The 25200-nt window shown below is 37.4% G+C and overlaps 2 protein-coding genes across 2 annotated transcripts; one reads left to right on the top strand and one right to left on the bottom strand.

Annotated features, from left to right (window-relative positions):
• Positions 1-1787: 1787 nt before the first annotated feature.
• Positions 1788-6433, top strand: LOC143616857 (type IV inositol polyphosphate 5-phosphatase 9-like). Its single transcript, XM_077089564.1, has 7 exons — positions 1788-2133; positions 2269-2376; positions 2569-2911; positions 3272-3462; positions 5537-5645; positions 5893-6047; positions 6163-6433. The coding sequence occupies exons 1-7, from the start codon at positions 1958-1960 to the stop codon at positions 6422-6424; spliced, it is 1344 nt and encodes a 447-aa protein (XP_076945679.1). The 5' UTR covers positions 1788-1957; the 3' UTR covers positions 6425-6433.
• A 9658-nt stretch (positions 6434-16091) lies between these two features.
• LOC143616854 (succinate dehydrogenase [ubiquinone] iron-sulfur subunit 3, mitochondrial-like) lies at positions 16092-18834 on the bottom strand. Its single transcript, XM_077089562.1, has 4 exons — positions 18552-18834; positions 17311-17549; positions 16567-16776; positions 16092-16400 (listed from the first exon to the last, which is right to left on the bottom strand). Exons 1-4 carry the CDS (start codon positions 18804-18806, stop codon positions 16211-16213), a joined length of 894 nt encoding a protein of 297 aa, XP_076945677.1. The 5' UTR covers positions 18807-18834; the 3' UTR covers positions 16092-16210.
• Positions 18835-25200: the final 6366 nt, after the last annotated feature.

The raw sequence follows: 25200 nt of genomic DNA on the forward strand, positions 1-25200 counted from the left end.
TTGATTCTCATTCATTGTTTGTATTAGCGTATTACTTGTCTTGTTCATTAGTATTAGTGATCTTATCGGTACGTAATACTGCAATGACTAGTTTATTAAATTATCAATATGTTTATGCTTAATTTCAATTTCAAGGGTCAATCACTATTTGAATATATTATTTAATTAAACATATATTTATCCTATGTGGCCTGAAAACTCCAATGGTCTCTCAACGACACATACATGATGTATCCATGCATGTAAAACTTCCCACAACCACATTATATATGAACTAAAACAAATGTTTAAAATATATTTGTCTCAAGTCAACAAAAACAACCACTATAAATCAGTCTCATTACAACATATCTCATTCCTCATTGGCTAAAATTAAACGCATACTAACATTTGTTAGGTTTTGACATAATCAACATGTTGCATGTGTATATGAAGAGATTCGCCATATCATCGTAAATGTAGTAACAATTAACGAATAATTCTACACAAACTTATTCTGACCCGAAACTGTTTTGGCCCAAATCTCTCTTGACTCAAACTAAAATAACCATTTTTATGTGATATGTCCTGATGCTACATGATGCCTGACGCGACCAATACGTATCATCAAAAGGAAATTACGAACTTGTTCTTACCTGCACTCTACCCGATCTGACTCACATGTTTTTCCTTGCTTAAAACTTATGCAATTAAATAATAACCACTAGTATTTAAACGTGATGCTCTTGATAATATAAACAATCTAGAAAAAAGATATGGACCCTTTTTATATGATCGTATCTTTATTAGTTTATTGTAAGTGTTTTAAAGTGAACGTAAAATCAAGTCTTTAAAGTCTTGAACAACTCTTACCTTGATTTATCATTAATCCAGTAAATAAGAGGCAGCAAACTCTTGATTATCTTCTCCATGCATCCACATCACCAAGTACGTCATTTTATTGTCTCTATTATTCCAACTTGCATGCTCTCCTCTTCAAAATAGTATAAACTTTTGAATAAAAATAAATAAATTTAATAAATTAAATATGGAATATTTGGCACTCTCTTTCTCTCTTCCCATGTCTTTATATCTATTTTGTTGAGGCTTATGCTCTCCCTTCATCTTTAACTTCACCACCAACATTTTCCTTCATACCATGGGAGGAGAAGTGAGTCTCTCTCTCTCACACTCTTTAGTAATGTATATTAGACATTCTACACACACACACACACATATATATATATATATATTAGTTTAAACTTATTGTATGACTTTTACATGCTTAAGATAAGACTGAGTGTTGTGGAACCCCTCTTAGGCTATGTGTAGTGGATTGACTACAAAATGGGCAATTTGTCTCATCATGTGGCGCCCAATCAGCAAATTGTAGGTTTTTGTTTTTGAGGTGTGATGGTGTTGTAGCCCTATACATACATATATATATATATATACCACACTCACAACATATATAATATTACTATATATACAAACACAAGCAGGCGAGAAATAGTTCCCCCCCCTCTCCACACCCTTATCGCCCGATAATTCGGGGGGGTGGGGGGGGGGGGTGTTTGCGCCCCAACTCGCCCACTACATTTGGCCTTAGTACAATCTCCCTTCAGTCCTCCACCCTGGATCCATTTGATTGGTTTGTAGAGGGTTGCAGATGTGGAGAAGGCTTTGACGCCATTACTCCAGTGGCCAGTGGGCAAAGGTATTATACCCCCAATTTGGAGGTGGTGTGGAGCCGCAGCTGCCACTATGGCTAGGGGCACGTGGTGCAATGGCGCCCCATCTTGTTCCCACAACACTTGGTCTAACTAGAATATATGATTTGATAATAATCCATTATATTTATCTTGATTATGTTTCTATAAATAGTTTATCAATAATACATAATGTCTTACAAGAAGGTATGTAACATGCAAATGCATATACAAAAGCAAGCTGACTATCTTATGTTGTCTTTAAGGTGATGTGGCCAAGATTGGTGGCTAGTAAGCTGCTAAGGAAAACATTAGGATCTAACAACTTTGTTGCGGACTTTCCCGGAAACAAATGTTCCTTTGTTGATCTTCCTATGTTGGATCTCGAACCCGTCTTGAGTCCTAAGATTGTCTTGACTGATCACCATGATACACAGAAGTTCAAGTATGATATGCTTGTAAACATAAAATATTTAACTATATATATGCATGCATCAAACCTTTCTTTTGTGTTTTAGTGTACTTTAATTTGATTGAGAATTTTTTATCTAATTAAGTTTGTGTTTTTTAAAATATGAAGGGTCTTCGTAAGTACATGGAACGTTGGCGGTGTTGTGCCTACCGACGATATAAATATAGATGAGTTGTTAGATACATGCAACACTACATGTGAAATCTATGTACTTGGGTATGTCATCTCTTAGAGCATTTCCAACGTCGTACGACACAAACCTCTATTTCAACATGTCACATCAGATTTCAAACTTTTTTCAAAAACACTTACTCCCCCCCCCCCACAAATTAGCCGATGCTCTTAGTAACTCACGACTACTATTAGTTACATTAATATCTGATTGCACACTTCATGCATGTTTTTAAGGTTTCAAGAAGTGGTTCCTCTAAAAGCCTCGAATGTTTTGGGGCCAGACAAGAAGAAAATAGCATTGAAATGGAACTCTTTGATTAGAAAAGCTTTAAACAAGAACTCACACAGCCAATACTACAAAAGCAATAGCTTGAGCAAGAAGCAACAGCATGTGTTGGAAGGAAAGAAATCAGATGTTGAGACTAGCATGATCCGACCCGAGTTTCGGTGTCTGATCAGCAAACAAATGGTTGGAATAATGATATCGGTGTGGGTTCGTAGCGATCTTCATCCATTCTTCCGAAATCCTAGTGTCTCTTGTGTGGGTTGTGGCATCATGGGGTGCCTTGGCAATAAGGTATATTATAGTTAGAGAGTGATTTATTAACTAGGCCGTCTCTAGCGGGAGTAAAATCAAGCTAAGACTTTAGGCCTCCAATTTAAACTAAAGTTAAACAAAAAACATATAAAATGATGAAAATTAGGTCAATGCTAGACAACAAACATACTAAATGATTAAACTTACTCTTAAATTATTTGAAAATACAAACATATTACCGGTAATTTTGTAACAATAAAATTCGAAAAAAGGCATCAAATCCTCATTTCGTTTTGCGCCTTCAAAGGGTTGGGTCGGCCTTGTTTATTAACATTTGTAGTTCATGTAACCTACCTTTATTATCTTGTATTATCTCTTATACTTGTTGTATAATCATAGGGCTCGGTTTCAGTTCGGTTCCAGTTTTACAAGACAAGTTTTTGTTTCGTATGTTGTCATCTAGCATCAGGAGGGAGAGAAGGAGACGAGAGACTTAGAAACGCCAATGCCGCTGAGATTTTATTGCGAACATGTTTTCCGACCACCATGGGACCGTCACTCGACCTGCCCAAAAGGATTTTAGACCATGAGTACGTTTTGAATTAAGTAGCTACTAACATTTCAAATTATCGTATATGTGTTTGTTTTTGTTATAAATAATTGATCACCAATAACAATAACAAAAATAACTTTTTCTTTGACGTTTAATGGAAAATGATGGTTTGTTTTTACAAAAAAAAATATATATAAAAAAACAAAACAAAATAAAATACAACGTTTTGCAACGCTAATAATTAAGCTGTCTTTGGTTATATATTCTTTCATTTATTTTACTATTGCCCAATCATATTAATTTGCTACTATACTTTAAACCAAGTTGTGGGATTAATTTAATCAAAATGATTTTCCATTAATAAACTAAAAAATATGAATAACATAAATTAAAAATATCTTACTCATTTCTTTATGATTATTCATTGAAGAAATTACAAAAGAAGAAACAAAAGTATCTTACTCATAGATATATATGTGATATAAAGACATAAAATGTATTAATATAATTTGCTTATTTAACTTTCAATTTGTTGTTATTTTATACAAAATACGTAATTTAATTTAAAAAAAATATTTATTTGGTTAACATCTTTTTATGATTGTTTAATTTATAAATAGATAAATTGATATTAAACCATAACTGGAAAGCTTAATAGTTTTAAAACAAACTCAAGGTAAAAAATTTTATGACTTTTTTTAATGAGTATAATTGATGCAACTAAAAATTTGAAAATTATACTATTAGGCAAAAACAAAGAATGTTTAAATTATAATATTTTTAAACAAAGAGTGTTTAAAAATTAATAATTACACATGGATTATGCCTCTTTAATCCACAAGCACGTGCCTTTTTATTATTTCCTTTTTGTTTGTTTGTTTAATTCTAACATTTATATTATTTTTAGTTTAAAAATACAACCCGTTGTAACATAACTTTTATACCACGGATGATATTGTTTTTTAAATTTGTTTACTTTTTTTTAGGAACGACCAACTAAGTCAGATAGTTTGTTAAACACTTAATTTTAAATCTCAACTTCAAATATATATATCAAACTAGCTCGATCTCACTAAAAACATGTCTTTAATATGTATAGAAAATAATACTTACAAAAATGGACTTGAATCTTTACTTTTCGTGAAAAACATGAAATGTTTTATATTATTGATTAGTTGTTGACAAAAAGGCAAAAAGCCAATGTTGTGGTCAATTATTAAATTATTTAATATTAATACCCACACCAAGTAGTGATTAGTGGATTTTCTTCCTTTGTTGGTGTCTTTTCTTTTGCTTAGGCTGTGTCGTGGTGCGTGCGATAAGTGGAAAAGTAGTAAGAGCTGGTTATCGTGTTACATTAATTTCATATAAGTAAATTTCATATAAGTAAAGAGTCAGTCATTTGCTACTCATTTTTTTGCGTTATAAGATAGCTAATATTAATATTGATTTTAAAATATTTTATTTTTATTTAATTGGTTTCATGATCAAATGGTGCAAATTCATTAAAAAAAGTGATAACACCATTATCGGCCGACTTCTACCCTCCATGATGCCAGTTCAAAAATGGCAGGGGCAGTGTGGATGGCAACATTATGCTTATATAACATGGATGACATCTCTATAACACATAGCCTTATAAAATGTATGTAACTAGTTAGTATATCATGCTTAAGAAAGAACCAATATTTAAAAAGATATAATGTAGTATTAAATAATTTGTTATTGTTTTCGAATTCAAAAGTGTTCAAATTTCTGTATTTGCCTTACACTTTCTCTCTTCTAGAAATTTATTATATAATATTTTTGTTAATCTCATGAAACTTGTGATTTTATTTTTACAAGCATATCATGTACGGTATCATTTTTTTGACGTTATAAGAGAATTCATATTTTATCACTCTTTATTCTCATTCTTATAATTTAACTACAAAGTCATAATCTCTTAAATTTATCTATATTTTTAAAAACTTTTCACATCCTATATGGTATAATATATGGAACGCGTAGGGAATTGATAAATCACCAATTTTATGGATAAGTTTTATGCATACTTTCCTTATTTCTTTATGTTGTTGTACTAATGTCAAGTACTTCTTCTATTTATATAGTCGTATTATCTTGCTGGGAGACTTAAATTACCGGATTTCCTTATCAGAGAGGGAGACAAGATTACTGGTAAATACAAAAGATTGGAATGCGCTACTTGGGAATGACCAGGTAACTAATTTAAAAAAAGTATATTGCTATTTTCGTTTATGAGTTTTCATTACTTATATGTGCAACTTTAGTCTAAAAACATTCTTTTACATATGGACCCATATAAAATTACTTATTTAGCTATTTCTTAACTAGTTTTTTTTACTACTTTCGAGTTTTGATCATTTGTTTAAGGTTTCATTCTAATCATTTACTTTTTTTTTATATAAAACTAATAACTAATATGTTGCGCTTTTAACAACGAAAGCTTCGAATGGAACTCATGGATGGTAAATCATTGGAAGCTTGGCATGAAGGAACAATCAATTTTGCTCCTACTTACAAGTACCAACTAAATTGTGATGAATACTATGGATGTAGCCATATTGGCACCAAAGGCAAAAAGAAACGTGCTCCTGCATGGTAGTATTTCTCCTTAAGTTTATCCATCAATAATTTCTTTATTTTCACTAATTCATGCAAAAAAAGTATATTTACATTGTGAAAGAAACTTCAAGAAATCATTATGTGTATATAGGTGTGATAGGATTATTTGGACGGGCGATGGATTGAAGCAACTAATGTACACAAGATGTGAAACACGATTGTCTGATCATAGACCAGTGAAAGCTATGTTCTCTGCTGAAGTTAAAGTTTCACGAATGAGGGGCCAAAGCCTTTGCTTATCACATAGGTTTGGACGACGACCAAGTACCAATATCGATTTCCATTCTGATGATGTATACAAGAGTCATTCTGACCGCTTAAGCTTCAATATTAAAAGTAAAATGACGCCTTGAAAGTGATCATTGCGATTATGTGGAGATAAATACTAGTGAAACATATATGAGGATGCAAAGTTCATAGTTCTAAGCCCAAAAATGTCCACATCATTTTTGTTTTTGTTTTGAGTGGGTGTATGTAATGTAAGTAGAAAAGTATATGAGACAATAGTACATGTTTGTGTAATATAGAACTTTGAGATTTGTTGTTGTTTTTCCCCCAACTTTGATTCCAATATGATTGTACTTGGCCAGTTGGCCTGATTCCAAAGGTTTGAATATAGGAAGTTGTATTATTGGAACATAGATTCCAATAGTGATAGGATATTCGAAATCATAGCTTCAGGTGATTGCTTTTAGGCCTAATTGATGGAGCAAACCACCTATGGTGAAGATGGTGAAAGGGAATAATGATGTTATATTTTGTATTTTCAAATATATGTGTAAAAGTAAAAAACTACCCTCATGTGCCAACCAGATTTCACGAGAAATATTAACTGGATTAGAGCAAACGAACAAAACGCGTAACACTTTGGAACATTAAGTATCTCACCAATTTTAAAGGCAATGCGTTGAAATTTGATACATACATAAATGACAAAATTTGTAATTTACTCTAAATACAAATAAACAATTTATTAAGAAAAGGGATAATTAAAACTATTTTGAATTAATCCCTCCACTATTACTCCTTGTATGTTTAGTAACTTTCTTAGTAGTTGTAATTGTCAAGGTGAATATCAAGGTTAAGACTTAAGATCAAGGTCAACCCCCCTTGATTGCTCTCTTCGATTATTATTCATCATGCATTATTATGTACTCCATGTTTGTGAACAAGTCACTAAACAATATAACATATATCATTTTACACCATAATATTCTTACAGCTTAAACAGGTGACAGGTCCGCATGAGAACACGTCCAACACGCCTAAATACATGTATGGGTAGTTGAATCGAAACTAGTTATACTAAACTCAAACTCATTAATTTTTTGTTAGATTCGTGTTAATGCAAAAATTTGTTTGAAATCAACCAATTTATAATATTATTTTATTTTAGTGTTTTATGTCTTTAGTGGTAGTTATGAATTCGTATGTGAAAATGTCTAAGTTTGATCCCTGTTCATGTGCACGCTCTGAAATATGGGCAACACTATTGCTAGGGGATTCGTACATGGATAGGTAGGTTGTACACGGATAGTAAGCCTTTCCGTATCACCCGGGAACTAGTTGCACACTTGCACAATTCAATGAAAAACAAATATTCCATTTCGGGTAAGTGGTCAACTTTTCTTATTCTTGTTCCGTACAAACCATCTTATTGGCTGCCCATGCCTTTTACATTTCCAAGTCTTTTTTTCTTGGTCTTGTAATCTTGCTTACTTTGTGTGTTTTTGTGTCCAATGTGTGTTTCTTGAAAAGAAAATGGCACCAAGAGGAATACTGCACCAAAAACCGTGCGTAGTGGGACGCTTTCCTCACCCAAATACGAATGACTTTGAATGTCGAGGGCGCTTCCTACAAAGCGCTGGAATGGAATAAGGTGGAAGCTGCTCGGTGGTTGCTTTTTTTGGTTTTTTTAATAATACAATAATAATAATTAGATAATGATTTAAAGGGACTCCATCTACTACACCGCTTTGTTGTAAAACACATCACGTAACGTCACATGACGTAAAACGGTCTCATAGATGGACTTTATCTACTATACATGGTCTAAATATCAATTAGATACTTTACTTTGTACACGTGTTTTAGTTTTTTTACTATAATTATTTCCATGTTATTTCCTATACGGTGATCATTAATGTATTGCGTTTTTATTTTATTTTCATTTTGTTTTCTATTGTTTAGTTTCATTTTACAAACTATTTGTTTCTGTCATATACTTTACTAAAGTTTTGGACTTGAAAGTCTCCTTGTAAATAGTCTATCATTGGTATGTTTGTTGTTGTGTTAAGAGCATCGACAACGCAAAAACTCCACAAACCGTCACATCAAAGCCACATCAAATTCCAAACATTTCTCAAAACCTCTCGTTTTCTTACATAACACCAAATCTTCACAAACCTCATTAAATATATTATAATTGTATACATATAATATAATGCACATATATGTGTGTGTGTGTGTCTGTGTGTATGTGAGAGAGGGGACCCACCACCCTGTACGTCTTCAGGTTCGTAGACACAACAGGAGCACCAAGGACCTCCCACCACAACGCTGCAACCACAATCCCTCATGTCCGTTCGTGCTCCATGTTAACCACACCGACAATACTCACGCTGTGTTTTGGGTGCTCTAAGTATTATCTCATCGGTTCATATGGTGTGGGCCATAAGTTCTTTATTTTTCCTTTAAAACCGGTCTTGAGTTTTATCATGATTTAAGCATGTGTATTTCTTTATTACTTTTTATTAATATATTGTTACAAACCATTAAAATGATACCAAAACAATTTGATTTATTTATAAAATAGTGTTTTTATTTAATTATTGGTTATTACAAAATATGTAAACTCGTATATACCAACAAAGCTTACCCATGATATCTTAAATTATATACTTTATTAACATATCAAACACATGTACAATTGTATCATCTCATTGATCCATGTATATGGATTATTTGTTTTTAACTTTTCATATTAAACCGATCTTGAGTTCTATACCAACGTGTATCTTTCTTTTTTTTTGCCTTCTCTCAATATATGGTGCTCCATCAATTAATATGATAAAAATTGATTTCTCTGTAAACTATTGCTTTTATTTAAGTATTAGTTATTTTAAATATCCGTCGGTCAATGTTTTTTTTTACAAAATATAAAACAAGAGCCTCAGCTAGAAACTATATATAAGTTTCATATATATAACATTTAATACAACTAAGATGTTGTTTGTTTTTGCAGACAGTTTGATTTCATCTGTTTTCATGTCTTCAACTGAATATGTGGCCTGAAGCTTTGCAAACTGAAAATATAAGACTGTTTGTTTTTGTAAGTTGATATTGTGTGCATAAACTGAAAATATCTAACATCTACTTATACACCAATATTGTGTATGTATCAAGAAGCAAAATTAGGTCTAACAAGCTAAATTAGGTCTAACAAGAAACAAAAAAGAAGCTACATCAAGAAGCAAAAAAGAAGTACCTAGTCGGAGGAGAAGAGGGAGGTCGTCGGACGGTGAGGAGGACCTAAGAACTGGCCGGAAAACTGGTCGGACGAGTTTGGTTTGGCCACTAGGGAGAGAAGTAGAGGACAACGACGACAAAGGGGTTGCGGGAGTAGAGGAAGACGACTTTAGAATATACGGTCTGGATCAAATACAAACGACTTAAGAATATAATAATTATTATTACACTACAAATTTTGAACTAAAGTAATTATTATTACACTACTTGATATTTTATAACATTACTTTAGTTCAGAATTGTAATAACTCTAGTTATTTATATGTTTAACATGTTTATTTAATTTGTATCGAATCCCACTTAAAAACGGCCAATTTTTCTTTTGATAATCCATTAATTACCACGTCCATTGAAATAACGGTATTTAATGCGTATTATTTTGAGTTTTTTCCTTTTAAATTAATTGTAAAACAGATCTTCTATATTTGAATTCTAACGGTCCGCATTTTGAATTCTCTTTTACACCGCGTCTACATTTTCATTTAAATTTAGCAAAAATCAGCTCGCCACAAAGCACAATTGATAAACTTGCTTAACAAGAGGAACTCGCAGCTAAGCGCATGTTAACCTCCCTTTCAATTTTATATCTACATAACAAAACCAAATGACCAAATACATGATTAAAAATAGAGATGCACAAACCGGTTTCTAACCTTATACTGATTTGGTGTGGTCCACAAAAGTCAAAACCAGTTTATGATCAATTTCGGTTCGGGTTGAAACCGGTTTCTTGACTGGATTTTGCCAGTTTTAGTTAACCAGTTTGAAACCGGTTTCGATAGAAAAAATTACAAATCGGTTTCTGTATAATCAGTTTTAAGCACGCTCAGCTTCAATTAGATTTTCGAATCAATTCAATTAACCGGTTTTTCCCCAACCTCATCAAATCCATCAAAAAACTTTCATGAAAGAAGAAACAAAAAAAAAATTGGTTTCATTGTAACTTAGAATACACACTTGTTTTTAACTTTATATGTCAACTTTCAAAAGAAAAGTCCAGTTAATTAAAAGCTCCAATTAAATAAAAACTTTCCATTTTGAGTAAGTGGTCCCACTCATACAATAATATTAATAATATTATTCTTCCGTACACACCATCTTATTGGCCACCCCATATTATTTCACATTCCCAATTCTCTCTGTTTCTTGGTATTCTTTAACTATGTGTGTTCATGTGTGTTTTCTTGTCAATTGTGTGTGTTGACTCATACCCATATGTCAAAATTATTATTTTTTTTCATTTTTAAGCTATTAATTCACAGAAATTAAGTTTTTTGAAACAAAATGGCACCCAGAGGAAGAGGAAGACCACCAAAGGTATCATTTTTATTCAAGATTTTTCTAGGGTTTTTGTGGGTTTTTATGGGTTTTTAATTTTTGATTATTTGATTGATGTTGCAGGTTGGTAAGTCTAGGATGCATGCAGCCATTGATGCTATGAAGCCATTTGGGTTCACTAAAGAAGTGGTTACTGCTAAAATGCGCCAGCTTCTTAAGGTATGATTTTGCTCTGTTTTTTGGGTTTAATCTTTTTTTATTTTTCTTTAATTTTTGTTATGTTTTTTGGGTTTGATCTTGAGGTTTTAATCTTTTTTATTTTTCTTGAATTTTTGTTATGTTTTTTGGGTTTAATCCTGAGTTTTTAAAGATTTAATATTTTTTCTTTGAATTTTTGTTATGTTTTTTGGGTTTAATCTTGAAGTTTTAATTTTTTAATATATTTTTTTTTTTGAATTTTTGTTATGTTTTTTTGGGGTTTTTGAAGATTTTTGTGTGTTTTTAAGCTGTCTTGATTCTGATTTTAGGTTTATATGATTGATCCCCTGTTTAGTTTGTTTCTATTTCCATCAAGTTTTTGAATGTTGTTTTTGATAACACCAAAAGGACTGCTTGACATTATGTAAGCAAAACGGGTAGGTCGGTTTGGGTCAAAACGGGTTCAGGTCAGACTAGGTTGGGGTTAAAACGGGCGGGATGATAAAAAAAACTTTTTGGATAGAAATACCACTAGAATCGGATAAGCCAGAAGACAACCCATTGCCATTTGAGGTTTTAAAAAGGATAGGTAGAGTTGTTTAATTTGGTTGTGTATAAACGAAAAGAAATTGATTATATTTGCATATTGGGAGGGTGAAAAATTATTATTTTTATTTAATGGCGAACGGTCAAATGACCGTTTACTCGAAGAAGATGACGTGGCTTTTTGTCAAATTCAAATCAACTCGTTTATAGACTAATGGGTCATAATTACCGCATATACTGTATTTATTGTACTCGCACGCTTTGTTTTTAATTTTAGTCGGTTTAACCCATTTATCTAAACGTGTTAAATGGACTGAAGGTAGTAATTAAGTTACAAACATATTAAACAAGTTTGTGGGTCAACTTGCTAACTAAATAGGTTGGCGGGCTGAACTATTTATTTAACTGAACATGTGAAGCAGGTCTAGACGAACACGGCCATTTGATTAAACATGCCTACCCAATGACAACACATTTATTAAAGTCGTTAGACATGACAACATAAAACCTTACTTTTCGTGCCGTGTTCGTGTAATGTCCTAATATTACCTGATCTTATTAGTTAACACGGAATTACTGGTCTCTAATGAATTTTTTTGGATATATTATTATTATGTATCATGTGTTAACATAATTCTATTTTGATTTAGGAATATGAAGGGGAGTACATGTTTATTGAAGCAGATGGTTATAGTGTGCTTTTGCAATCTCTTCTTCCAGAAGAAGACACCACACAAAACAACCAACAAATTCAAATTCAACAAGAAGAAGTTGATATTGGGGAAACATCAAATTTGGTAATGAATTTATTTTTCAATAATATATTATGTTGTTACTATTGTTGTTACTATTGTTGTTTTTATGGCCGTTTGTCATTTAAATGGGCCGGTTACCAGTCAGACCGGTGAACCAACTGGACTGGATGGTGGGACCACATTTCGATATTATTTATGACGACATAATGGTTTTTAAATCCGATTCGACTAGTAAAACCAGAAGGCATCCGATTCGATGTCAGTTCATATTTTGAAAATTTTATTTGGGATTAAATATTCTACTTTTTTCATGTAAAAGGTCATCGAGGAAGACAAAGAGGTGAACAATGAACATGCAATTGTGCTAACGGACGAGTTTATTCCCATCGAACAACAACACCAACAAATCCAAAACGAAGTTGCCACCGAGGACACATCAAATTTGGTAATGAATTTAGTTTTTTATACGTTTATGGTTTTAGCACATATTTCATGAACGGATTATACTGGCCCGTATGGCCATAAACTAGACACATAACGGTTCGGATTAAGCCTATTTAACCGTTTCTCATTTGAACATGCCAGTTCTGTTCAGATCACATTTTATAAGTCCTATATTTATTTAAGATGCAAATTCACATCATAACATAAAGTATTTTCATATTTTGTTTCGTATTTAGATACATACAAAGTTTTTAATTTTTATAGTATTTATTGTGTTATATGGTTCTTATATCCAGCCCGATCAGTGAACTGATAAGACGACCAGTTTGTTGTCCAGTCTGTTTCCGAAAACATTCGCTTTTAGCATAGTTCAATTTTGCTCATAGTGTCCCAAAATAAATAGTAGGAAAATAAATTAGAATTATATTAATTTGGTAAGACATGTGATATTCAGACACCAGGATGTTATATCCAGACACTGTCTGCCATCTATACGACTCGTATAGGCCTGACACAAGGATGTATATGCCCTAACATATTAATAGTTATACTCTTTTCATGTACAAGGTCATCAATGAAAACAAACAAGTGAAAGATGATCAAGCTATTATACTCAAAGATGACTTCATTGACATTCCAATATGCTCTTCCATTACTCAAGATGTTCTTCCACCACTACCACCACTTTCACCACCGCCACCACCTCCACCACCTTCATCGCCACCTCCACCAACACCACTACCACCACCTACATCACCACCTCCACTGCTACTACCACCACCACCACCACTGCCACCGCATATCTTGCATGCCACCCTTCCACCACCCAAAAATGTTAATCCCCAAAGGCGAAAACCATGTCATGGTTGGATCGATGAAGACGACGTTGAAAAGCCGATCTTTATGATATTAAAACCACATCCAGAGTCGACGAGTGAGAAAAAGTATCGATCGAGACAAAGAACAAGGTGGGATTTGAGGCCTGAAGATATGCAGTTTTAGTTTCTCACAGTAGTGAAATATTGTTAAACCAATTAAGCAGTTTTTTATTTAGATGCCAAATTCAAATTTTATGGATGACTAGACAAGAATTTGGTTTTATAATATCAAATGTGAAGATATGATATATCCATTTTTTTTATCTTCTTGATATATAGTCCTGCTAAAGTGTCTGTTTTATTAGTTTCTTTCTTAATAACCAGTGAGTATCAATCAAGGGCGAACCTTGTATTGTTGCCCAGGTGGCTCCAACCACCTTCGTTTTTTTCTCAGTAGTGTAAATTTATGCGTTTTCATCTGAATTTTTTTTATATGTAGTGTAAATTTACTGTTATCATCCGAAAATTTTAAGTCTAGCCACCCTGGTTAAAAATGTGTGTGTGAAAATGTGTGTGTAAATGTTGGAAAAATGTCACTTCTGCCTTTGCACTTGAGGGCCAATCTCCGTTCGGCCCGAGGCCGTCGCTCAACGGATAAAAGTTACTCTAGGGATAACAGGCTGATCTTCCCCAAGAGCTCACATCGACGGGAAGGTTTGGCACCTCGATGTCGGCTCTTCGCCACCTGGGGTGTGTGAAATGATTTTTTATTAACTTTATACTTAAAAATGTATCTATATATTTATTTGGGGTGTGTGAAATGATTTTTTATTAACTTTATACTTAAAAATGTATCTATATATTTATTAGTTATATGGACAACTATATTTGGGTTTGCATTCTCTTATGTGAGAGCTTGACAACAAACCAAACTAGCTCAAAACGGATGTAGATGAATGAGATAACGATGTTCAAAGTCGTGTTGTTGGGACAATAAAAGAAATGACTTTAGGTTTCTAATGTTGTCCTAGTTAGTTGTTTTCTTTGGAAGGAGAGGCACAAGTTTGACCGCAAGCTTTAATAGTTTTTAGTTTCTCTATGGGTGTTACGATTCTTAAAACAGTTCACATAATTGACGTGGAGGGCCCCACAGGTATATTTAAAATGCTTTTTAGTAGCGGCTGATTAGACATGTTTATAGGAATAACGTGGTACCTTAAACTCTAAGAAGGTGTGGCACAAGTTGCACCACGAATTATGAACAGTTTTTAGTGTGTCTAAGGTTGTGAAGGAGTGACACAAGGTGCACCATAAATTACGAACAATTTTTAGTTTGTCTAAGGTTGTGTCGTCTCTTAAAGCATCGCACGTAGTTAAGTGGAAGCGTTGATATTATAATAAAACATTTTTAATGAAAAGCTGACTAGACATGTTTATAGGAAGCAATTCATCCGGTGACTTCACGGTCGTCAAAGAAGCCCCAAATACCCAACCAAAGGGCCTCTGCAGTACCAATCAAAAATATGGTTGTCGCTACTGGTTCACGCAAGAAATAGGTCAATTCCGTAGCTTTTTGTTCCATTTCCCGTGGAGTAAAACCCAATTCCTACAATGAAATATGAGCGCAATTGAATTTCCTGGGAACGGGATGTTGTGTGTAGTGTGTGCACCTGCACAAGGCCCATTAAATATAGGGGCCCATAAGTTTTTTTTAACTTCATATGTATATTTTAATAGGCACAGTTTAAAGCCCATTGCTCATACAAAAGCCCACTACAAAAAAAATCCTGCTGCTCTAAACCCAAATAAATTCCTTTTATAATTGTCCTTTGAAAGACTAAAAGTTGGAATTATTTAATTAGGTATTTAGGATTTATCTGTTTATAAAAGTATTTAAAATTTTGGATTAACTTCTTTACTATTTTATGTATATATATAAAAAAAATTTATATACTCGCACAAGGTGAATGAGAGCTGACGCATTCTCAAGAATGACCCTGAATGTTCGCATTGTGAATGAGCCAACGCGTTCTCAAAAACGGTATGAATGTTCGCATTGTGAATGAGCCAACGCATTCTCAAAAACGGCCCTGGATGTTCTTATTTTGAATGGCCTAGGTGAGCCTTCGGTTGAAAGCTTCGTGTTTAAGATTGTGTTTGAAAAATGCTTATTTACTTATTTTCTTTTTCAAAAAGCCATTTTGAAAAGCAAGAATTTGGGCTTTTGGAAAACTGTTTTTTAACAATTTCAAAAAATTAAAATAAGAAAGATTTTTGTGATTGCCAAATACATTTTATTTATTGACTTTTTAAAAATACAATAAGCATTTTTCAAACTCAATCCCAAATTTAAACTATGTATACATTTTCCAAACTCAATCCTAAATTTAAACTATGTATATATAACGGTTCAACGCTAATATCAAGCAACAAATATTATATCGAAGCGATTATAAGCTAAACAAGCATGGTCACTTAGGATTCTAACTTCGTTTATACAACTACTATAACACAAATCAAACACGCACTTGTTGCATCAAAACAACTTAAAGCCGACCTTTGTTTTACAGTATCATACTGTATTCGCTATACGAGTGGAAATTGGATTCCTGGACTTCATAGCCTCCATTTGACGAATGGCACGCGCGGGATTTAAGCTTTTGGGACACGTGGCCGTACAATTCTTGATTGTTCTACATCGGTACAAACGTCTGTCGTTCTCGGTAAGTGCCCGCAACCTCTCCTCCGTGTAATCATCCCGGCTGTCAACCATCCGTGTAGAAAATCAAGCAACAAATGAGACCAATAAAATACGAAAAATTACCAAAATAGACATCTTCGACACAAATCTCTTTAAAAATAAAAAATGATACAAAATAATATAGAATTTCAACATATACCAAAATAGACATCTTACGAGGTTATTACCTGTCTGAGATCCAGCGATGCGCGTGCAGCAACGCTGCTGGCCCATCAAACTCCTCCGGGTTCCACCAGTAAGACGGACAAGAAGTACTACAGCACGCACACAATATGCACTCATATAAACCATCAAGTTTCTTTCTTTCTGAAGGTGATTGCAAGTATTCTTTTCCCTCGGGTGGAGGTTTTTTCGTCTTTAACCATGGCTCGATCGACCTACAAAAATCATTTTCAACCATTAATAACCGCCTATAACATTTAGAGGGGTTAAACAAGTCATGTTCATGGGTTGGCGAGTCCAGCCTGACACAAACCCGAAAATTTGACATGAACCGGAACCCGAAAATCGTGTATGACACATGAGCCCGAACATTGTATTGAGTGTTCGTCTCGCAAGGTTTTTATTTATCATTTTTTTCATATATTTAATATATAACCTTAAGTTCACATGTTTTTAAAAAAAATATAAGTTTGTGTAGAACCTTACATCTATTATAACATTTTGTGTCAATTTCTTTATAGTTTCCAACCAATTTAAATTATTTATTAAATAAAATAAATCTAAGAGTAAAAACTAAAGTAATTGGCTTAAAAAAGTAAACCATCGAACCGACCTATATAACTAAACGGTTCATGTATTCGACAAACTGACCCACTCATTTGTACCAAACCCAAGAGTTTCGTGTTAGCTTCATATCGTGTTAACACAATAAAACAACTAAACCAAATTAAAGGATCAAATGATCTTACTTGTACTGTTGGTAAAAACTTGTGAGATCAACAACAAGATCTTTGATCACATACATATGTGGCAACGGAGTGATATATGTAGCCTTACTCGTGTCGGTATCAATCGGCTTTAAACATGCAACTGTGTTTGTCCCATCAATGTTCATAGCACAAGAACCACATATTCCTTCTCTACATGATCTCCTATAACTCAATGTTGAATCATCTTCTGCTTTTATTTTTTGAAGTGCATCCAAAACCTACAACAAATTATCACAAACTTAATAATACTCATGGACCTTCACCTCGTTTAATTTCACACCATCAAACGATTGTCAGCAAAACACTAAGCGCCGTTTGAAAAAAAAAAGTATCAAATTGGTCAAAAGGACCGTTTGTACAATATCTGGGAACAATACCCAGACGGCCGTTCTGATCATAGGGTGACCATAGGCAGTTCTAAGTATACCTAGATGGCCGTTTTGAAAAAAAGAAAACTTTAAAACTTTTTGTTAGAACGGCGTCAAGCAATATCCAGACGACCGTTCTGACCATGAACACAAAAACGTTGTACTATGAAATATTATGGTTAAACGGCCTTCCACCACTATCTGGACGGCCGTTTGAACTGTATTAGGAACAATACCTAGAAGGCCGTTCTGACCATTGGTGGTCTAACCATGAAAGCTTTTTAGTAATAAAACCTTTTAAATTTCTGTCAGAACGACAACGTGCAATATCTAGACGACTGTTCTGACCATAAAAAACAGTTTTTGACCATAAAAGCATCGTATTTTGAAATATTTTGGTCAAACGGCCATCGCACCATTATCTGGACGGTCGTTTGAACAGTATCTAGGCTAGAAGGTCGTTCTGACCATGGGTGGTCAAACTATGAAATTTTTTTAGAAAAAAAACTTTTAAATTTACTGTCTTTTAAATTTACTCTCATGGACGACTATTCTGACCATAAAGACCGTTTTTTACCATAGAAACGAAATATTTTGATCAAACAGCCACTATCTAGATGGCCGTTTGAACAATATCAGGGTATAATACCTGGAAGACCGTTCTAACCATGGGTGGTCAAACTATGATACCCTCTCGTCTGTAATAACACGGACGACCATTTTGGACATTATTAAGGACATAAAAAACCTCAACTTTTGAAAAACTTTTTATGGTTATCCGACCTCTATCCGAACACCCATTTAATATGACGTATAACTCGTTTCAATTTAAAAATTATGAATAATATGTACCATGGGTCCACAAGTGGTAAGATCAATAAAGTAAGATTTAAGCAAGGGTTTTTGAGATGGAACATCAGGGTTCCATCTATATATCTTAAACTCTTTCTTAAGAGCTTTAATATTATCTTTTAGGGTTTGGTGTGACTCAACAGCCGCTTGAGCATGGTCCTGAGCCACTGGATGCTGGTCCAGTATTCCGAACCGCTTGTGTTTTGGGTTCACCACCTTCTTGTACCCTTCAGATAACCACCTCCTCAACACCATTGTTTATAGTTAGTTGCATATACTTTTGAGTGTGGTTTTGAATATCATTGAATGGATATTATGGATGTGTAGATGATCATACGGTGCATGCAAAGCTGGTGGTGGTTGTGGGTTGACACGTGGAGGTTAATGGTGACACGTGTAGGGTTATTGTGTACACCTTTGACTTTACTAGGCGCAGCCTAGTAATTAGACAATTGTTGTGCAATTAGACATATAAATTATTAATATTTGAGTTTTAGTTGTGTGATAAAATTTTAACCGTTTATTTTTGATAGGCTAGCTATTCGAATTCAGGACCACCCTTGGAAGAAACCCTTTAAATAAGGTTTTGAATATTTTAAAACATTAAGATTTTTATTTTATTTTTTTATAAATAAGTTTTAATACTTTTAACAATATTTAAAAAAGTGTTTTAATAATTTGAAGTATATTGAAGAGGTAGGTCCCAGCAGAGCCCAGTTGGACCCGCAAGACTCACCTTAAACAGGGAAGTCTGCGCAGAGACCAACTGGATCCGCAGAACCAACCATGCTCAGAGACGTGACGTCCTTACGCGCAGTACGCAAGCTGGTCCCGCAGGAAATGCATCCCAATGGTGAAGGACTCCGCCTGTCCCCGCAGCCTCGGATACAAGCCATTAGGGAAGGCCACCCGCGCAGCATGGCTACACGCACAAGGCACTTAGCTCTCGATCATTCAGTGTCACCTGAAGGAATGAGCCAAGCCGGGAGCAATCCCGCACAGAGGCGGGAGGGGGAATACTCCCGCCCAAATAAGCCAGTCCGTATACTGAAGGATCTTTTACTGTACCTGACGAGGTATGGGCGAAAGATCTGATCAGAGATACGACAGCTCACTGATACAGTATGGCGAGCAGCATGCTCCTGTACTGTATCACTATTAGCCGCTGCCTACTCACCAACTACTGTCATACCACGTGCATAGCCGGCAGTTGGTGGAAAGGGAATAGTACACAGCAGGCCTGGTCACTATCAGCCGCTGCCTACCCACCAACTACCAGCAGGGCACGTGCGTAGGCTACTGTTGATGAACAGGAACACTGTAGCAGCCGGCCATACCTCCTTGGAAACCTACCTTCGGCTATAAATACCCCAAATGGTATGATCATCTCAACAACATTACATTATCTTATATCATCATAATATACCTGATATCTGCTCTAGCAATCTCTTAATATACTTTTATATTTAAAGAGCAATCTAGTCTGATTCTCACGCCGGAGGGAGGTCACAAGGAGGAACCCCCCCCCCCCCCTTCTCAGTGACGAGCTCACGGTGTCTGTTTTGCAGGTTATCAGAAGAACCATCTTCCAAGGGTCTAACCCCTCGTGGGAAACAGCTATCCAACCCCCAGGTTACCAGTAATCTGTCCGGGGTCCGGTTAGTGTTTCTTCATTGGCGCCATCCGTGCATAAAGCTAGAACTTTATTTTTCTCCAGTTTTTTCAAACTTCTACAAAGATGGTTAGAGAAATTCCGGTAACCACAACCCCAGCTACTAGGGGGAATACCGGCAACACAGTTTTTACGAACACTACCCCGGCTACCGAAGCCGGGGCAAGTGAAGTAAATTTTACGAACACTACCCCACTTACCAAAGCTGGGGCAAGTGCAGTAAATGATCGCCTACTAGGATCCACCGATACCCAGTTTGAGAAACGAAGACTCCCCCGCCAGACTCTCGATGAAGTTAAGGCATGGGCGGAGGCACGACAAAAGGAATTCCAGGCTGAGTTGGACGAACGCTTGCGTTCCGTGCAACAGGCCGACGAATTCGAGTACTGGGAGGATGACTCGGAGGAATCCGACTCCGACGCGAACCCTCGCCATAGGGCAAAAGTGAAGTGTAAGGAAACGGAATCCCAACCGAAAAGGCATTTTGGACAAGCCTTCAAACCAAAAAGCACAGGTGGAAGTCCACGAGACTTCTCCAAAACGTTCAGACCAAACGTTGCAAATGCAGGAATGTCCAAGTTTGCAAGGGACATTGCGGAAGCAATCGCCCCAAAGAGTGCCAAACAAATGCCTAACATAGGCACATATGACGGTTTATCTGATCCAGACGATCATTTGAACAGGTTCATAGCAGGGGCAACCGTCAGCAATTGGACGGAACCCACGTGGTGCTACATGTTCCAAATGACGCTTGTCGGGGCTGCTAGAGCTTGGTTTGATCGTCTACCGGTCAACCACATCTACGACTGGGCAGACTTACAACAGAAGTTTAGCCAACACTTCAGCCAGCAACGGAAGTATACCGAGGAGCAATGGACAATCCTCAAATGCATACGAGAGGAAGATGAATCTCTGCCAAACTTCATCACTCGCTTCAACTCAAAGAAGCTAAGTTTGGGCAATATCAGCGAAGATCTTGTTCGCGCTGCCTTCATCCAGGGCGCACATGACCCAGAGCTCATCCGCACCCTAACGGGTAAAGATGGCATGCCATCCACATGGGATGGCATCATGACAGCAGCAAAACGCTATGCGGAAACAGAGAAGCAACTGGGTAGAGATCTCCCACAGAGCACAAACCTCTACACTCAGAAGACGAGAGAAGACAACGTCCTCACCGCCAGACTAAATAAAAAGCGAAAGCTATGCATTTGGCAGTCAAGGGTAAACTTTGACACCTCATCCGGCTTGCAACATCGAGTGGGCGGAAGGGATAATGTACGGTCGCACCGGAACTCCAGATGGACGCCACTCACCAAAAACGTCACTGAGATATTCGCCACTGAAGAGCTCCCATGGCCAAAGCCTCCAATAATCCGACATCGTCACGATGCTGATCGGAGCAAATACTGTGACTTCCACAAGACAAAAGGCCACAACACTGAAGAATGCATAGACGTAAAGGACATGGTCGAAGCATTTGTCAGAGATGGGACGCTCGCGCACCTCGTGGCACAATAAAGGCTGAGCAGGCGGGTGCGTATAGAACCTCAGCTGGGGAAGACACGAATCAATTCCAGCTTCAAAATCGAGACTACATGCTGCGTAAAGAACGAGATCCCGAACCAGGTGCGTATCGGCTCGATGGCACTCCCATCCCAACGAGATCCCGAACCAGGTGCGTATCTGCATGTAAATCAATTCCAACTTGTAAAGAAAAGGCCAAGAGCCACTTCTAATGGAAATGATTCTCTTTAAGAACATCGAAGCTGATGATTTTACATTTATACTTTTCTGAACACTAATATGCCGGTTTTCACCGCATAATTACGTGAGGTCATTGCATGGGAAGGCGGTCCTACCCGCACGAACCCAAAAAACGTGACAAACCTTCACGCAGGTCAGTTGAAGGAAAAGTTCAATTCTTCCATTAAATGAAAGTGCCGGTCTATCCGCATGAATCATTAAAGGAAACTGAATAATAACCTATCAACAACCGCGCGTCGAACGGTTAAACTATGCAACACTGGCGACGGCGTTCACATTACGTGAAGTCGTTGCGTGGGAAGACGGTCCTACCCGCACGAACCCAATAACTTGACAAACCTTCACGCAGGCCGGTTGAAGGGGAAGAGTTCAATTATCCTATTAAATGAAAGTGCCAGTCTATCCGCATGAATCATGAAAGGAAACCGAACACTAACCTATCGACAACTGCGCGTCGAACGGTTCAAAACAAAATTCTTAAAAAGGATAAGGAAAACCTACACGCAGGTCAGATAAGGGTAAAGTTTTGCCATCCTACTAAGTGCAAGTGACGGTTCTACCCGCACAATCACGAAAGAGGAAGCAAAACTTCACACCTATTATCAACCACGTTCAAAGGTTAACTTATCCTCATAGGATGAGGAAAACCTACACGCAGGTCAGATATGGGTAAAGTTTTGTCATCCTACTAAGTGCAAGTGACGGTTCTACCCGCACAATCACGAAAGAGGAAGCAAGACTTCCTGTTATCAACCACGTTCAAAGGTTAACTTATCCTCAAAAGGTGAGAAAAACCTACACGCAGGTCAGATAAGGGTAAAGTTTTGCCATCCTACTAAGTGCAAGTGACGGTTCTACCCGCACAATCACGAAAGAGGAAGCAAGACTTCCTGTTATCAACCACGTTCAAAGGTTAACTTATCTTAATGCCTTAGAAATTTCGAAAAGGAAAACCTACACGCAGGTCAGATAAAAGTTAAAGTTTAGCCATCCTACCAAGTGCAAGTGACGGTTATACCCGCACAATCACGAAGGAGGAAGCGAAACTTTAACCCATTATCAACCACGTTCAAAGGTTCTTATTCTAAACACTTGGAAAATTGCTAATTTAAACTAAGTATGCAAGTCATAAGTTTATAAAGCAAGGAACCCAAAGAAGGAAATAACAATCTTATACGCAAAAAGATTAATATTTCAATAATATATTACAAGAATGGCCGGGTAACTACCCGCCTAAAAGAATAAAACTATACAAGTCTATCTTAGCAATGGGAAGGGATCTTCAGGATCAAGCTTCAGGGCCGCTTCCACTTGGACCCGCTCCGTCAGAAGAACGGGGTGGTTCGAGGAACGCTTTGAGGACAGCTAACCCATCATCAGCAGCAGCTACTTCGTCCACCTTTTCCACCACTGGATGCGGGAAGGCGGCGTATTGGTTCAATGCTTGGTCATAAATGGCTTCGGTATCCACATTGAACAAGGGGAAGTTGGAAGGCGGGACGCCTTTCTCAACAAACCCTAGACCAAGCAGGAAGCCGGCCTTTTCCCCATCCTCATGAGAAGCGTTGAGGGCTGCGGTCATAGCATCATCGTAAGAGGTCTCTGAAAAGACCCGACGCACAACCTACAAAGAAAAAATACAAGTATTAGAACTTTTTCTTACAAAAGAAAAGCGAGAAGATAAAGCTAAACATACCTGAGGCAACGCTTCTCGAAGAAGCCATTGGAGGGCAGCTTGCGCTTCGTTATGGGCGCGTTCGGCTTCGCTCTTGTTAAGGTTGGCAAGTAAAACTTCCTTTGCGGCAGCCTCCTCGACGCCCTTAAGTTTCCGCTCGGTGTGGTCAAGCACCCCCCTCTGGTCCAGGATTTCCTGGAGTTTCTTGGCATCTTCCATTGCCAAGGCATCATGAGCGCGTTGGAGAGCCTCTAATTTGGCCTTGAGCTCCTCATTCTCCACACGCAAAGGCTCAGCAACGGCTTCAGCCTTGGCAGCCCTCTCGGTTGCGTTTCGCGCAGTCTCCCTGGCCAGCCGAAGCTGTTCATTCACAGCTTGGGCAGCCTTGGAGCGGGCCTCGAGTCGCGCCTGAACTTCAACCTCGAGGGCCTTGAAGGCCTTCTCCTTGTCGGCGGCAGCTACCGCCAGCTGTTGGTTCTCCTCCCGAAGAGCACGCGCCTCAGATACGTCCTTGGCGCGAGCTGCTTTCAACTTGTCGTTTTCACGACAAAGCAGCTCGACGCGCGGCTGCATCCGGGCTTGGAGAACCCGAAGCTCATTGGTTAGCCTACCCTCCTGGTAGCTAGCCATGGCTTCCCCCAACGCACCATGAGGAGCAGCGTGGCGAGCCCAGTCCACGCACTCCACAGGGGTACGAAGGGTTGTTCCTCGGCGTATGTTCCATCGCGGAACATACACTTCATTGGAATCCGACACTGCAAAAGAAACAAAGGCAGTAAGGAAAAGATGATAAAAAACATAAGGGAAAAAGAAAGGAACCCTACGCACCTGTAGGGTCAATGACAGGCCGATAGCCGCCAAACCCATCACCTGAACCTAAAGGAAATCCATCCAACAGGTCAGGCAGACGGGAAGGAGGCAAAGATCGGCGGGAAGCCCTGCGTGTACCTGATGGTCCGGCCGTAGGTGCCGGTGGCGCGGGCATGGTGGCAGCCGCCGTGGTCGCCGTTGTGGTCGCCGCCGCGGTCGCCGCCTCCTCAGCAGCAGCAGTAACCGCCGGCTCCGTGAAGGATGCTGTAAAAATCGCACTCACGGCCGGCGGTGACGTCATCTCGGCCGGAACAGTTGGCTCAAAGGAACGAGCAACTGGACCAGCGGATGCAGGCGCAGGCGCCTGGGTCGACGCCTCAGGAAGGCTGACCGAGCCTACCGTCATTGGCGGGGAGGTACTCCCCTGCGCTTCACCCCGGAATGCGTCAACATCCACGCCTGCACAAAGAAGGAAGTGTTAGATAAATTTAAGAAGTAATAAATCTGCAAAGACATTATGATTGTACTTACGGGTTTTCTTGACCCTGAACGTACGGACGGGCGGGGAGGAACCCGATGGAGCCGGCCTCTTGGTACCGGTCACCGTCGTCTTCGTTGGTTCTCCGGAGGTAACGGTCGTAGCCTCCGGAACAGTGGTCTTCTCACCACCGGGCTTCCCCGCCACCTCTTCACTATCTGACTCCGAGTCAGATAGAACCACCGGA

Source organism: Bidens hawaiensis, unplaced genomic scaffold (genome assembly GCF_021521415.1).
Source record: "Bidens hawaiensis isolate Kalapana, Puna unplaced genomic scaffold, B.hawaiensis_p1.1 tig00050034_1, whole genome shotgun sequence".
Classification (NCBI taxonomy): Eukaryota; Viridiplantae; Streptophyta; class Magnoliopsida; order Asterales; family Asteraceae; genus Bidens; species Bidens hawaiensis.